The sequence below is a fragment of the Lithobates pipiens genome, unplaced genomic scaffold, assembly GCF_037356315.1.
Source record: "Lithobates pipiens isolate NorthernLeopardFrog02 unplaced genomic scaffold, aLitPip1_a1.2 Scaffold_13, whole genome shotgun sequence".
Classification (NCBI taxonomy): domain Eukaryota; kingdom Metazoa; phylum Chordata; class Amphibia; order Anura; family Ranidae; genus Lithobates; species Lithobates pipiens.
In genome coordinates, this window is record NW_027507718.1 from 24,497,391 (window position 1) to 24,513,278 (window position 15,888).

At 39.6% G+C, this 15,888-nt stretch overlaps 1 protein-coding gene across 5 annotated transcripts in view; it reads left to right on the plus strand.

Annotated features, from left to right (window-relative positions):
* The window catches only part of TRPM6 (transient receptor potential cation channel subfamily M member 6), a 332,641-nt gene that overhangs the window by 165,984 nt on the left and 150,769 nt on the right, over nt 1-15,888 (plus strand). For all 5 annotated transcript variants that reach the window (XR_013272142.1, XM_077474929.1, XM_077474927.1 and 2 more), the window contains exons 22-24: nt 1,594-1,768; nt 4,830-4,944; nt 12,206-12,405. Coding sequence is in view for 4 of the 5 variants with exons in the window: in XM_077474929.1 (XP_077331055.1) it covers nt 1,594-1,768; nt 4,830-4,944; nt 12,206-12,405 (490 nt within the window). In the remaining variant the exon portion in view is untranslated. The remainder of the gene's footprint in view (nt 1-1,593; nt 1,769-4,829; nt 4,945-12,205; nt 12,406-15,888) is intronic.

The window sequence follows — 15,888 nt, forward strand, 5'->3', positions numbered from 1 at the left end:
AATTTAAGAGATCTAGACTACCTACTGCTGAGTAAACGGCTGACACAGATTTTGGAGTAAAATGTATTCCTGACCATCCAGACCTTCAAATGGTTGAGGTGGAACTTTATAAATCCCACTCATTGCTTGGAAACTCAGACTCTAGTCTTAGATACTGCTCAAGCCACAGTTTTTCTTCCTCAGGAGAATGTTTAAACTCTATGCTCCCTTATTTATAGTTAGTCCAGTCCAGTTCAGTTCAGCAGTTGCCTGACTCTTCTTTTCTGCATGACAGTCCTTGGGCTGATGATATCCTCCTCCAAGGCAGTTCAGTTTCATTCCTGATCCCTACAACACAACGTTCTGTCATTATAGGACAAGTCAGTCCAGTCTGTGGATGTCTGGCACAGAAGACTTGGTTGTGCCTGTCTTGGGGGCTCAGGAATCTGACTCCGGAGTTGGGAGAATCCTTTTCCCTATCATTTGGAAGACCCTCATGGCAGATGCCAGTCTGTTAGGCTGTGAAGGAGTCCTAGGTGTACCAGACTTCAATATCAGTTGGTTGTTCCTGCAGTGTTAGAGCTCTTGGCCAAAGGGTCATCTGATACAGATTCATACAGACAATGCCATGGCCGTGATATACATCAACCACCAGGGAGGAACCTGTAGTCTTGCTACAAAAGTGGATCCTTTACTGGGCAAAACTTCACATTCCATCCTTATCTACCCAATAACATCCAAGGTATAGACAGTTGACATTTCTTCATCAGAACTTTGTATAGGGTGTCTCCCACATACCCCCCCCCCCCCCCCCCCATGTTCACTCTCCTGTGAATCCATGGGATCTGAATTTGATAATATTGCCCCTTGAGAAACTGCCCTACAAACCTCTCAGGGGTATTCTACTTTCCACTCTAAACCATAAAGTGATATCCCTTGTGACCATCACCTCTACATGGTGAGTTTCTGGGCTGGTTGTTTTAACAAACAAAACATTTACAAAATCTCTCTGGTCTTGCTCAAGAATAAGGTAATGTTCTACCTAAGCAAGTTGGCCTTTTACCTCAACCAGAACATCATTCTTCCACCTTTCTGTCTGGCTCTAATTTATCAGCAGGAGATTTCCTTCCATTGCTTGGATGTAGTTCTGGCTTTTAGACTGACTCGCACTTTGTTATTCCAAATGGTCTATGAAAAGGCACACCAGCTTCATCTTCCACCATTTCTCGGTGACTTAGACTGACCATTGTTCAATCTTATAATCTTAAGGACTTATCTGCAGTGTCTGTATGCAGGCAGCTGTCAGTTTTGCCCTGCTGTGAGCAGTGAGGATAGAAGGGGTTATCCTGGACTGAGCTACAATTTATTTGTTTGCAAGTATCCAATCCAATGTGGCAATATAACCTGACAGGTAATGGTTTCCCATGTCACTCAGTGGACTTTAGCAAATAGATAAGGTTGGTTTCCCTATCACTCCTTATCATGGGGCACATGATTGAAATTAGTTAATATGGACATTTTATTTTTTTACAGCAGGCAATCCTCTTAGGTATACTTCTAGTACTGCTTATAATAATATTTACCATATCTTTATTTTCATTTTTTTGTATTTAGACTTCAAATATGTTTGGCATTGTGGTTATTATGGCCATTGTGCTGTTGGCCTTTGGAGTAGCAAGAAAAGCAATTCTTTCCCCATTAGAGCCTCCTTCCTGGACGTTGGCCAGAGATATTGTATTTCAGCCATACTGGATGATGTTTGGTGAAGTCTATGCTTCAGAAATAGATGGTAAGATTATAATACACATTCTGTGTAGTATGGGAGATGCATCTGTGCCCACTATATTTAGGATCACATAAGAGCTACTATAAATTCTACATATATAGGTTAGTACACAAAGGGCTTGATTCACTAAAGGAGTAAAGGATGTTCATTGACCTAAGCAAATAAGATAAAGTCTAACACAGGTTCACCTTTATTTACTAGCATTTAGTTTGCAAAATGAAAATATACTTTTCTAAGAGAACAGCCTCTATTACTTCACTAAATTAATACCAATGTGTGTGCATAGAAGTATTTACAAGAGTGAATAAAACATGTAAGTAACCATTAAATAACACATTTCTCTCTAAATATTGTGTAGTAAAGTTCATGTCTTGACCTGACTCTTTGTGTAGTTCTGGAGTGTTTGGTAGTGCTCTAGAAACTGCTTCTCCTTGTCTGCTATACATTACTGAGTTAAGATTTATTTTTTTGCTCTCTAGTGTTTAATTTAGGGATAAGTTCACTAATGGTTATTGCACATAATATACAGTATCTCACAAAAGTGAGTACACCCCTCACATTTTTGTAAATATTTTATTATATCTTTTCATGTGACAACACTGAAGAAATGCTACAATGTAAAGTAGTGAGTGTACAGCTTGTATTGTGTACATTTGCTGTCCCCTCAAAATAACTCAACACCCAGCCAGTAATGTTAAAACCACTGACAACAAAAGTGAGCACACCCCTCAAATAGCCATTTTCCCTCCCCGGTGTCATGTGTCTTGTTAGTGTTACAAGGTCCAAGGTGTGAATGGGGAGAAGGTGTGTTAAATTTGGTGTTATCCCTCTCACTCTCTCATACTGGGCACTGGAAATTCAACATGGCCCCTCATGGCAAAGAACTCTCTGAGAATTTGAAAAAAAGAATTGCTGCTCTTCATAAAGATGACCTAAGCTATACGAAAAATTGCAAAGACCCTGAAAATGAGCTGCAGCATGGTAGCCAAGACCATATAGCGGTTTAACAGGACAGGTTCCACTCAGAACAGGCCTCACTATGGTCGACCAAAGAAGTTGAGTGCACCTGCTCAGCGTCATATTCAGAAGTTGTCTTTGGAAAATAGACGTATGAGTGCTGCCAGCATTGCTGCAAAGATTGAAGGGGAGGGGGGTCAGCCTGTCAGTGCTCAGACCAATCGCTGCACACTGCATCAAATTGGTCTGCATGGCTGTCATCCCAGAAGGAAGCCTCTTCTAAATATGATGCACAAGAAAGCCCACAGTTTGCTGAAGACAAGCAGACTAAGGAAATGGATTACCGGAACCATGTCCTGTGGTCTGATGGTACAAAGATAAACATATTTGGTTCAGATGGTATCAAGCATGTGTGGTGCCAACCAGGTGAGGAGTACAAAGGCAAGTCTGTCTTGCCTACGTTCAAGCATAGTGGTGGGAGTGTCATGGTCTGGGGCTGCATGAGTGCTGGGGAGCTATAGTTCATTAAGGGAACCATGAATGCAAACATGTACTGTGATATACTGAAGTAGAGAATGATCCCCTTCCTTCAGAGACTGGAACGCAGGGCAGTATTCCAACTTAATAATGACCCCAACAGACCTCCAAGATGACCACTGCCTTGCTAAAGAAGCTGAGGGTAAAATTAATAGACTGGCCAAGCATGTCTCCAGACCTAAACCCTATTGAGCATCTGCGGGGCATTCTCAAATGGTAGGTGGAGGAGTGAAAGGTCTCTAACATTCACCAGCTCTGTGATGTCATCATGGAGAAGTGGAAGAGGACTCCAGTGGCAACCTGTGAAGCTCTGCTGAACTCCATGCCCAAGAGGGTCAAGGCAGTGCTGGGAAATAATCTACATAAAATATTGACACTTTGGGCCCAATTTGGATGTTTTTACTTAGGGTGTACTCACTTTTGTTGCCAGCAGTTTAGACATTCGTTTAGACATACAGCTGTATGTTGAGTTATTGTGAGGGGACAGCAAATTTACACGGTTATACAAGCTGTACACCCACTACTTTACATTGAAGCAAAGTGTAATTTCTTCAGTGTTCTCACATGAAAAGATATAGTAAAATATTTACAAAAATGTGAGGGGCGTACTCACTTTTGTGGGATACTGTATGTCTTCTTTTCAAATATCACATGAGAAAAAAAACTACATACATACATACACAATAAATTATTCAAAAACGTTATCTCTCTTAAAAAATCGCTTTTATCTCATGGTATAGGCAATTAAGAAAGTACAAAATAACAATGAAGGGAACTATGCACTGATGAGTAATTCAAAGAATGCTTATGTATCCATGTGTGCATCATTTTTTACACTTGTATCAAGCTTCAGGAGTTTGTTTCCTAAGCTTGGTAAGTGCAGGGGAAATGTTCTAAAAGAGGAGAGGAGTTCTTCAGGTGAAAAAATTTGTATTTACAGTTGCTCCAGTTGGCTTTTTTTGAGCGTAGGGCTGGACAGGGACAATTAGAATAAAATGTGATTCTGTATGTTGAGCATAGTCAGGCTTAGTCAGGTGTAGCAAAACAAGTATAACACAGTATTTAATTCTAAACTTTTGTATGAATTTTGGAGAAAGTGGAGGGGGGGGGGGGGGCATTGTGTTCTTTATAACCTTGCCCATTGTCTCCAGAAAGTTTGAGGTTTGTCAGACGTTACTGTTAATTCTGGGCACAGGTGCACTTCAAAGACCTAGAGGGCTATGGAGGCATAGATCATTTCACATTTCACAGTTCAGAGATTTTAGTTGGGAAAGGCTAGCTTATTGAGGGCTGTTTATAAATTACAATTTAAGCCTAACTTCTCATCACACATATATTATTAGCCTATAGAAATTATACAAGCTGCTTATGGATGCTACTGGAGCCACTGAGTATAATGGTCCTAACCGAAGTCTAAAATTGGAAAATTTTGTGAATTACTCACATATTCTGAGTTCCATACATAGCATTTTTAATGGAGTTGAATTACAAGGTTTTGGTTTTGCTTAGGCATGATGGTTATAATGGTTATGCTGGTCTAAATAACCTTTTTTATTCTGTTTCTTTTAAGCTTGTGAAGATGATCCAGACTGTCCACCTGGCTCATTTCTTACGCCATTCCTTCAAGCTGTCTACCTCTTTGTTCAGTACATCATTATGGTCAATCTGCTAATTTCCCTTTTCAAGTAGGTACAGAGTGAGTACTGAATAAATTGGGCTCATATCTTGGGAATTAATGTTTTTTCTTAATTTAGTTCAAATACTGCAGGGATGTTTTTTCTTCTTTTCTTATTTTCTAACTCTGTGCAAGCAGAAGTTGTTCCTGATATTTTGGGTTGCTTCATTATAAGCCAAATTATTATAAGCAAATAAGATTTTTTACATTTGTAGCATCAACAGTTCAGTTAAAGCTTAAAAATAAACATGTAGCACCCTTAACCATCTCTGTTGGTATCTCAACATTCCCACAAGACAGTAAAACCAGATGTTCTAGATTCTGAACAATTTTACCATACTTTCAGATCTGAGCAAATTTGGCATTACCAAATTGATCAACTGTTGTAGTCACTGGGTTGGCAGGGTTTATTTCTGCAATTCATCACAGACATACAGTATAGCAGTATTTACTTTCTTAGCCCTTGTACACACGGTCGGACACTCCGACAACAAAATCCGTCGGATTTTGTCCGACGGATTTTGTCAGAAACTTGTGGTGCATACACACGGTCGGACAAAGTTGTCGGAAAATCCGACCGTACGTAACGTGACGACGTTGTTTCGTTACAACGGGACTACGTTCAGGCTAGTAGCCAATAGCTTTGGTCTAGGAATTTGATCTGAGCATGCGTGGCACTTTGTCCGATCGGAATTCTCTACACACAATCGGACAAAGTCCGATCGGATCATGTTGTTGGAAAGTTTTATAGCCCAGCTCTAAAACGCTGTCCGTCGGATATTCCGACGGAAACAGTCCAATGGAGCCCACACACAGTCAGATTATCCGACAACACGGTCCGATCGGACATTTTCCGTCGGAATGTCCGACCATGTGTACAAGGGCTTACTCTATTGCTTCATTTCTTTTAATCCCTATCAAGAATATTGACACGTTAAGAGCTTAATATTGAGGTCCAGTAATAGGATCCTATAATGAAGCTGCCTGTGTTTCCTCTATAAATGTACTATAGTTTGTTGTAATTTTCATAACACCTATTTTCTGCCACATGAGTACAAATTGGTATAAGTTAAAAAAATGTTCCTCTAATAAAAGGTACAGAATACAATTTTTAAAGCTTATCTCCAGGCAAAAATCAAAATTAAGCAAGTACAGAAAAAAGCTAATTTATATGAAAACCTGTTTTCTTTTTCCAGTACTCTCCCTTGTTCTTCTGCAAATGATAATAGATCCAAATATAGGGGTAGAAGTCCCACTGACTGCATGGTGTTGAGGAGGCAGTCTCCCCTGCCTGCTCTCTGTACCCAGAGCTACTGATCTTCTCAGTACCCATTGATCAGTTAAAATCAATGTAAAAAGTGGGTGATCAAGACAACACTGCCTGATTTAGTTGCGGGGCTGTGCAGCCACACCAATTCCCATCTCCCATTTGGTCTTCAGGATGTCCTATAAGAACAGAATGTAATGTGTTTGGACTTGCAGCTGGCAGCCACCCTAAGGCCTCATGCACACTAGACATTTTCGGACATTTTTACAGCAGATGTTTTTGGCTTCAGACTTTTTTTCTACAGTCAATAAACTCCCCATCATGTTATCCTCTGTGCCCATGCACACATAGGCTGATATCAGCAGTTTTTAGCTGGGGTGCTTTTTAGCTTAAAAAAACGTCCAGAACTAGTGGGTTATGAGAGGAGTTTTTCCAGCTATTTTCAGCTGTAAAAATGCTCTACCGTCCATAAACTATGATAAATGCCTAAAAATGTTAAAAAAACGTGGCTCACCAGTGGTTTTTAGGGTTTTTGATCCATTGAAAAAAAATAAACGCTAACACAAAAAAAAAACGCTATTGCAAAAATGTTAAAAAACTTTGAAAAACACACTGCAAAGCTGATGGCCATTTTTATAACATTATTTTAACATCCAGTGTGCATGAGGCCTAATATGTCTTGTAGCGGGTGACTGATGGCATCATGGACTTTTAAAATTCTAAAGCCCCGAGAACAAGCTCCATCAAAACTATGAAAGTAGTGTTGCTGTGGAGAGAGAATTTCAATTGAGAATAGACAAATTAAATGAGAATAAATTAAAATAATTTAGTAAATATAATAGTGTAAATCTTATCTGCTCAACCATAAATAAAAAATACACAATCATCCAAAATATAAAAAAATATAAAAATAGGTGAAAACAATAATCAAATATTCCCACTCAGTGATCAAGTGACATATAAATAATTCCTTCAAAGATTGCCTAAAATTTTCCAATCACACAAAGTCCCATCAATATGCCAATACAGCTTCTTTAATAAGTGATCCCAAATCCACCAGTATAAAAGATCTTACAGAATGTGATGAAGATTATTAGAGGGAGATTGCATATACCTCCACCAAGGAACTCAATGCAACGACACCCAATCGTGAAATGAATATACAATCTGCTTACCAGATTCGTTTGACCACTTTAATTAAAAAGTAAGTCAACCAACGCCTGTACAGGTAAGTGCCTGTTCACATGAATGCTGACATGGGTGCATAGGACAACATATCCCCCTTCACAGTCTCAAGCGGTATATAGGAAAGAGCAAAAGACATCCATAGCATAATACTGTATTTATTTAAAAAAGTGTTTAAAAAACATAGCCAAATGGCTCCTTACATTGTCATGTGCCTGACCCGGCACTGGGGCTGCTCGCCTTCAAACAAACAGGTTGAATGGGTGAAATGTTACCACTCTGTACCGTCAATATGGCGTGCGTTCCAAGCCGTCAGACCGGCAACCAGGTAACCGGATATGGCATCAAGAAAAAAACAGCGTGACCAGGTACCGTTTCGACGTACGTTTCGGAATTACTAATTAATAATATTACTAATTAATTAGAGCGCCCCAAAATTATTTTCATTTATTACTGAGGAGTTTTATACTTCACTTTTATAGGGTGCAGCTTTTTTTGTTTGTAGAAAAATTGTTTTATTATACAATATTTCTTCATACATTTTTACATGGCTCAGAGTTTTTGCAATTGATTTTCAATTGGTTTTTCACTAAATGAGGATAAGGTCACAAAAGGGAGGTAGGGAAAAGTAAACATTACTACAGTGCATGTACTATGTAGTCCATTTATAGTAATAGGTCTGTTTGTCTATTATTATTGCCTCTTGAAGGTTGAAGCTGACATAATTTTAGATTAAGTTTCTGGGAACAAGTGTTCCTATAATACAAGGGGTCGTCAAAAAGTTTCCTCACTTTTTTTGAACTCTATTTATTATGAATGTCAAAAACAAATGACATCACTTTTCTACATAGTCATGTTACTTTGCGATGCATTTTTCCCAACATTCATACCAACTTTTTAATGCCATCAGCAAAAGAAGGTTTTTGGTTGAGCGCCTAGCCACTGATGCACAGCTGCTCTCACATCATCATCACATGAAAATCTTCTTAAAGCTTCTTTGGGCAGTCAAAAAGGTGGAAATCAGATGGCGCTAAATCATCCATACTATAAGATGGGTTTTTCATAACCTCCCATTCATAAATGACTCTACAAGAGAGAACATTCTCCCCATACCGAGCACACATGTGGACACAAACTAGTAACATGACACTCTCAGACATGACCAATTACTACTCCTTCTGCCCTCACCATTTCCAAGGAAAATATAAAAGTGCAGAAACTTTTTGAGGACCCCTCATATTAAAACAATTATATTAATTTGAAGTCTAGCCAACCAGCTCTAATAGCATAGAAGCTTTCCTGACTTTGGTTTGACTCTAAGATACATAATTTATCCACTTTTCATTGAGAGTAGGGGTGATCTCCAAAATGTAAGAATCAAACTTTTAGCAGCATTTGGTAAAAAAAGGGCAACAAGCCTTTTACATATGCCAGTGGATCCCAATGTGTTATGGGAAAGGGTGAGCCATGGTTCAAAAGGGGTTGAAGCTGCTTTTTAAATATTTTGTTCCAAACATCTCCTGCTTGTATATCCTATTCAGTAAGCAAGTCCTCACAAAGGGGTTTAAGGTCTCATGTGCAATGATTTACTGTAAACGCCATTTCCTCTGATAGGAGAAATTCAGCATTAAAAATTCACCTAAGTTGCATTTTAGCAGAGTTTAACAGCAATTGGTGTTTAGGTGTTTATTTATTTGGCCAGAAGTTGAATTTTAGTCTAGCCATTGAAGTTCATAAACGCTGCCTAGCGATTAGACGCGCTTGGTATTTTTTTTTGCCTAAAAGCTCCTCTCCTGAACACGATTCAGGAGAAGGATCTTTGACTGCCTTTAATGCTCTGTTGCTCCTAAACTCCTCTAAAAGCCTATCTGTGCATGGACACACAGGTTTTTATTGAGGTGCGTTCAGAAGCTAAGGCAAAAATTGCCAAAAGCCCCAGAAACCTCAGTTTAGGAGCTGATATGCTCTTTAACATCAGGGGGATGATTGAATATATTTTATATATGATTTTAAACTGGGGTTCTCTTCCCTTTAATCTGAATTAAAGCAATCGTTACAGCGTTTGAACATTTCCAATGCATCTAGGATTATCAGCCTTATTCAGTAACAATTTGTAAAATGTTAATGCAACCTTAACGGATTGCTAAAAGTTGAGAACGCTGGTAACCTGTTACATAGCAGGTTTTTCTATAATTATATAATCTATTATAATCTATAATTCTATAGAATTATTATTTTCATTCAGCAAGTGTTATTATGCAATAATAAGTTCTAGTTCCGATAGCAGGGATATGCAATTAGCGGACCTCCAACTGTTGCAAAACTACAAGTCCCATCATGCCTCTGCCTCTATGTTTCATGCTTCTGGCTGTCAGAGTCATGCCATGCCTCATGGGACTTGTAGTTCTGCAACAGCTGGAGGTCCGCTAATTGCATATATCAGTCCTATAGCATCACAATTAATGACAGTATAAAGATGAACTCAAGGCAGGTTTAAAATTAAGACCTGGCAATGTTTTTTTACAAGTTTAAATCAGTATTTTTTTTATAGACAATTACTTATAACCCCCAAACATTTTATTTATATATATATATATATATATATATATATATATATATATATATATATATATATATATATATATACACAGTAGCTCACAAAAGTGAGTACACCCCTCACACTTTTGTAAATATTTTATTATATCTTTTCATGTGACAACACTGAAGAAATTACATTTTGCTACAATGTAAAGAAGTGAGTGTACAGCTTGTATAACAGTGTAAATTTGCTGTCCCCTCAAAATAACTCAACACACAGCCATTAATGTCTAAACTGCTGGCAACAAAAGTGAGTACACCCCTAAGTAAAAATGTCCAAATTGGGCCCAAAGTGTCAATATTTTGTGTGGCCACCATTATTTTCCAGCACTGCCTTAACCCTCTTGGGCATGGAGTTCACCAGAGCTTCACATTTTGCCACGGAGTCCTCTTTTACTCCTCCATGACGACATCACAGAGCTAGTGGATGTTAGACCGGATGTCCCACAGATGATCAATATGGTTTAGGTCTGGAGACATGCTTGGACAGTCCATCGCCTTTACCTTCAGCTTCTTTAGCAAGACAGTGGTCGTCTTGAAAGTGTATTTGGGGTTGTTATCAAGTTGGAATACTGCCCTGCGGCCCAGTCTTCAAAAGGGAGAGGATCATGCTCTGCTTCAGTATATCCCAATACATGTTGGCATTCATGGTTCCCTCAATGAACTGTAGCTCCCCAGTGCTGGTAGCAGTCAGGCAGCCCCAGTCCGTGACACACCCACCACCATGCTTGACTGTAGGCAAGACACACTTTTCTTTGTGCTCCTCACCTGATTGCCGCCACACATGCTTAACACCATCTGAACCAAATAAGTTTATCTTGATCTCATCAGACCCCAGGACATAGTTCCAGTAATCCATGTCCTTAGTCTGCTTGTCTTCAGCAAACTGTTTGCAGGCTTTCTTGTGCATCATCTTTAGAAGAGGCTTCCTTCTGGGACGACAGCCACGCAGACCAATTTGATGCATTTTGCGGCGTATGGTCTGAGCATTGACAAGCTGACCCCCACCCCTTCAACCTCTGCAGCAATGCTGGCTATTTCCCAAAGACAACCTCTGGATATGATGCTGAGCATGTGCACTCAACTTCTTTGGTCGACCATGGCGAGGCCTGTTCTGAGTGGAACCTATCCTGTTAAACCGCTATATGGTCTTGGCTACTGTGCTGCAGCTCAGTTTCAGGGTCTTGGCAATCTTCTTATAGCCTAGGCCATCTTTATGCGGAGCAACAATTCTTTTTTCAGATCCTAAGAGAGTTCTTTGCCGTGTTGTATTTCCAGTGACTAGTATGAGAGAGCGAGAGCGATAACACCAAATTTAACACACCTGCTCCCCATTCACACCAGAGACCTTGTAACACTAACGAGTCACATGACACCGGGGAGGGAAAATGGCTAATTGGGCCCATTTTACATTTTCACTTAGGGGTGTACTCACTTTTGTTGCCAGTAGTTTAGATATTAATGGCTGTGTGTTGAGTTATTTTGAGGGGACAGCAAATTTACACTGTTATACAAGCTATACGCTCACTACTTTACATTGTAGCAAAGTGTCATTTCTTCAGTGTTGTCACATGAAAATAATAATAAAATATTTACAAAAATGTGAGGGGTATACTCACTTTTGTGAGATACTATATATATATATATATATATATATATATATATATATATATATATATATATATATATATGAGTCACCTGTACAACAGCAGGGTTGAGGGTGCTGAGCAGCACAAGGATCCAATCAGTTGTACTGCAGTGCAGGAAGTATGCTAGCAGGAGGAGAGAGCACAGTGACATAATGATGAGCTCATCAGTCCACTGCTTCAAAGTCACTATCCAGTCAAAGGATGAGGGCATGGATAAGCAATAAGTGTTGCTGTTCTGCTGCAGAGAAAAATGAGGACCCATGCCCTACTGTCTAAGTATGTGCTTTGTGCCAAAGCTATGTCAATTTCAGCACTTGATGACAGCAATACAAAACTTATGGCAAACAAAACAACTCCCATAAATGTAATTTATCTGCATGTTCAAGTGGTTGTAAAGGTAAGGGGCTCTTCTCCCCTCTACCCTGTCTAAAAGGCTTGGCTTATTAGAAATTTCACAGTGAGAGGTCTGCTTGTATCTCTCAGCAGATGTTTTCTTTAAGTATTTGTAATCCCTTTTTGAAAACTGAATAAAAAAGATGAATACTTGTATCTGTTATTTTATCTTCCTTTAGTAATGTGTATCTGGATATGAAATCCATCTCTCACAAGCTGTGGAAATATAACCGCTACCGATATATCATGGCATATCATGAGAAGCCATGGTTACCTCCTCCACTGATCTCACTGAGCCATATATATTTACTTACTGACTATCTTTGCCATCGTCGCTCTCACAGTGAGAATGACCAGGATGAAGGAGACTTTGGACTGAGTAAGCATCTCTTTTGTGGACATCATTACATTTTTTTAACATTTTCAAATAATATGTACAAATACAGAAAAGGTAAAATGGTCCTTCTTTCCCTCCCAGCCTAGAGGAAGGATCCAACAGTGTATATCCCATTATACACAGGAGACATATTGGGCAGAGCAAATCAGTTGGCCCCCTTTGCTTAGACCAAATGCATGTGACCAGGACAATGGAGCATGGATAAGTGGGTGGGCTTGATCAATCTATTCCCTACTAGTATTTACACAACTGAACCCTTTGAGTTTGAGGGGAAAGAAGGACCATGCCTAACAATACACCAACAGGTGTTAGGAGTTTGAAAAGAGGAAAGGTTAATGCAATAAGCTCACATACTAAATATTGTTTATTCAGGAGCCACTGCAAGACTAAACGTACAAATAAGTGTAATCTATTTATAGTTAAAAATGGGAATATTTTGCAATCTGATGCAAAAAAAGTGAACCATTCAGATAAAATGTATCTACAGCGTTTCCCCAAAAATAAGACCTACCCTGAAAATAAGCCCTACTGTGATTTTCGAGGAGGTCTGCAATGTAAGCCCTACCCCAAAAATAAGCCCTAGTTTAAAAGGGTTGTATAATCCTAAAATTCACTGTTTTATATAATGTAAACTGTGTATGTTTGTTTGTTACATTGGCACGGATGTACATCGGCAAGGTCACGGAAGTGCCAAGCGGTGCTCAGCTCACCCCCACTGCTCTCCTCTTCTCATCTGACAGCTGTCAGCAGGGATCATCTCCCCTGAGGATTAGTGGCAATAAATATATTAATTTAAAGGTATAGCGCCAATTCTACCTGATTCCTTTTTCACATCTCCCCTCTGCAGTGCTCGGAGTGGGGAAGACTGATCAGGCGGGTCACGGAAGTGCTGAGCGGTGCTCAACTGACCCCCGCTGCTCTCCTCTTCTGCCAGCTGTCAGCGGGGGATCTCAGCCCCCCTCCGCAGTGCTTGGAGTGGGGGAAGACTGATCAGGCGGGTCATGGAAGCTCAGAGCGGCACTCAGCTGATCCCCTGCTGCTCTCCTCCCAGCTTTCAGCAAGGGATCTTGCCCTCCTCCTGCAGTGTTCGGAGCATGGAAGACCGATTAAGCGGGCCATGGAAGTGCCGAGCGGCGCTCAGCTGATCCCCTGCTGTTCTCCTGTTCTGCTAGCTGTCAGAGGGGTATCTCGGGCCCCCCTCCCTCTGCAGTGTTCGGAGCGTGGAAGACCGATCAGGGGGGTCATGGAAGCGCTATAAAAGGGTATTTATCACAAATAGATTACAGAAACATGCACAGTTTACATGATATAATACTGTGATAAAGTGCATTTTACGATTTTACAAGCATTTTAAGTCAGTTCCACTGCCCACTGATGATTTCTGACAGGTAGGGAGGGAGAGTGGGAGAGAAGACAGCACATGACAAGCCCTACTCCCAAAATAAGCCCTACTGGGTCTTTTGTTGCCTAAATTAATATAGGGCCCAGCTTATTTTCGGGGAAACGTGGTAATTAAAAACTATACTGCAGTATCAGATTTAATCAGCAAGTGGCAATGCAGTTGTTGCTTCTGGTCTCAGTTAAGTCCAAGAGGTTCAGTATTTAAAGCTCTACCATAAAAACTTAAGTAGAGAAAATAATTCAACCTAAACTGGAACATGCCATTAATCTGAAAGTGAAAAAAAGAATTATGTGATTTGTATATAAGGAGCAAAAGAAGTGGTACTATGCCATTGTTCCATGCAGGAAAACAAGTCAATGTCATAAATAGGAGCGATCCTCACCATTTATCTTACAAATGTTTTATAGCACCTTTAGCACTTTTGTAATTCCACTGCTGATTTTCCGTTTACTGTTTTCAGGCATTTCTTGTGATGTTTGCTGCTAAATCGTTTCATCCTCAGCTATGCACTTCCTTTTATTGCAGCTCTATTAGCTCAAATGACCATATTGGTCTGATGGATAACAGGTTATAGGTTAAATGGGCAGCGTAAAATGGCGAGTCAACCTGTGGCCTGCTGCGTTTAATCACAGGCTCTATATTATGGGGCTTTATAGCTTGATTTGTCTGTAGTGAGCTGTATTAAAACAGTATTTTCCCTGTGATTAACACACTTGCAGCTCACAGTTCAGCTTTGTTTTCATCCTTTTAAACTGCCTAATTAAATCCAGCTCCTTGCTGACATTATTGTACAATGTGGACGTTCAGAGAATCACTGTTAATATACCACTGGGACTCACACTGTTGTTAAACTATCAAACAGAATCTTACATACTAAAATGTCCTTTTTATGGGGTTTCTTTGTGCAGGAGATAGAACTCTGGTGCCACCATGTGGTCAACTTTCAAACTGCTGCCTGTGGCAGCTTGGTGTTTGACCATTTATGATAAAGCCTGGTCCCTAGATAAAAAAAAAAGCCTGGGTTTTGTCGGTTTATGGGGATTACTTTGTCATGCTGTCTGGTTTAGCGTAGGAGTTTCAAAGATATTAATTTAAACAATTACATCTTTTTTTTTTTTTTTAACGCAATAATGCTCCAACTAAAGCTGTTGGAATCGATCGCCCCTTAACCATTTATTATAGATGTAAAGCATTGCTTCTAAAGCTAACCATACATAATAAAAATTCAAATTGGCAATCTCTTTACTAAAACTGTAAAAATGTAATGTAAGGGAATGCCCAAACAGTCTATATAGTTTGTATCCACTAAGGTAGGCTTCTGCACTGAGTAGTTACATATTATTTATTTTTTATTTATTATTACAGGTATTTATATTGCCCTGATAATTTAGGCAGTGCTTTACATCAGGGGTTTCCAAACTTTCTAAACAAAGGGCCAGTTTATCATTATTTAGTCTTTAGAGGGGAAGGACTATGTCCAGAAGGAGTAGAAAATGTCCTGGTGTCTGTAACAAAGTGGTTTATTTACTAATGGGAAAAAGACTGCACACTTTGCAAAGAGCAGATGCACTCTGCAAGTGCAGTTGCTCCAGAGTAAATGAGCAGAAACTCTTCTGACTTCCATCAACCAATCCTATGCAAGCAAAAATGCTGTTTTTTTCTATTTTCCTTGTACGTGATTAGGTACTCTTTGCAAAGTGAAGCCTTACCTCATTCATTAAACTCTGGAGCAACTGCTCTTGCAGAGTGCAACTGCACTTTGCAAAGTGCACAGTCTATATGCCTTTAGTAAATCAACCCCAATGTCCAATCATTGGTGTCAGTGGGAGGAATAGTGCCCCATTGTTGGTGTCAGTGGGAGCAAGCAAGCAAAGGGCCACATATGGCCCCCAGACGGCAGTTTGGAAAGCACTGCTTTATATATATGCATTGTACATTATGACATTTATGGACAGCTTAATGCTTTGTGCTTACCATTGCTTCATTTACTTTTTTGTTTTAAACTTTACTATCGTTTCCTGGTGGTAATGTTATAACTATGGGGTTGAATTACTAAAGGCAAA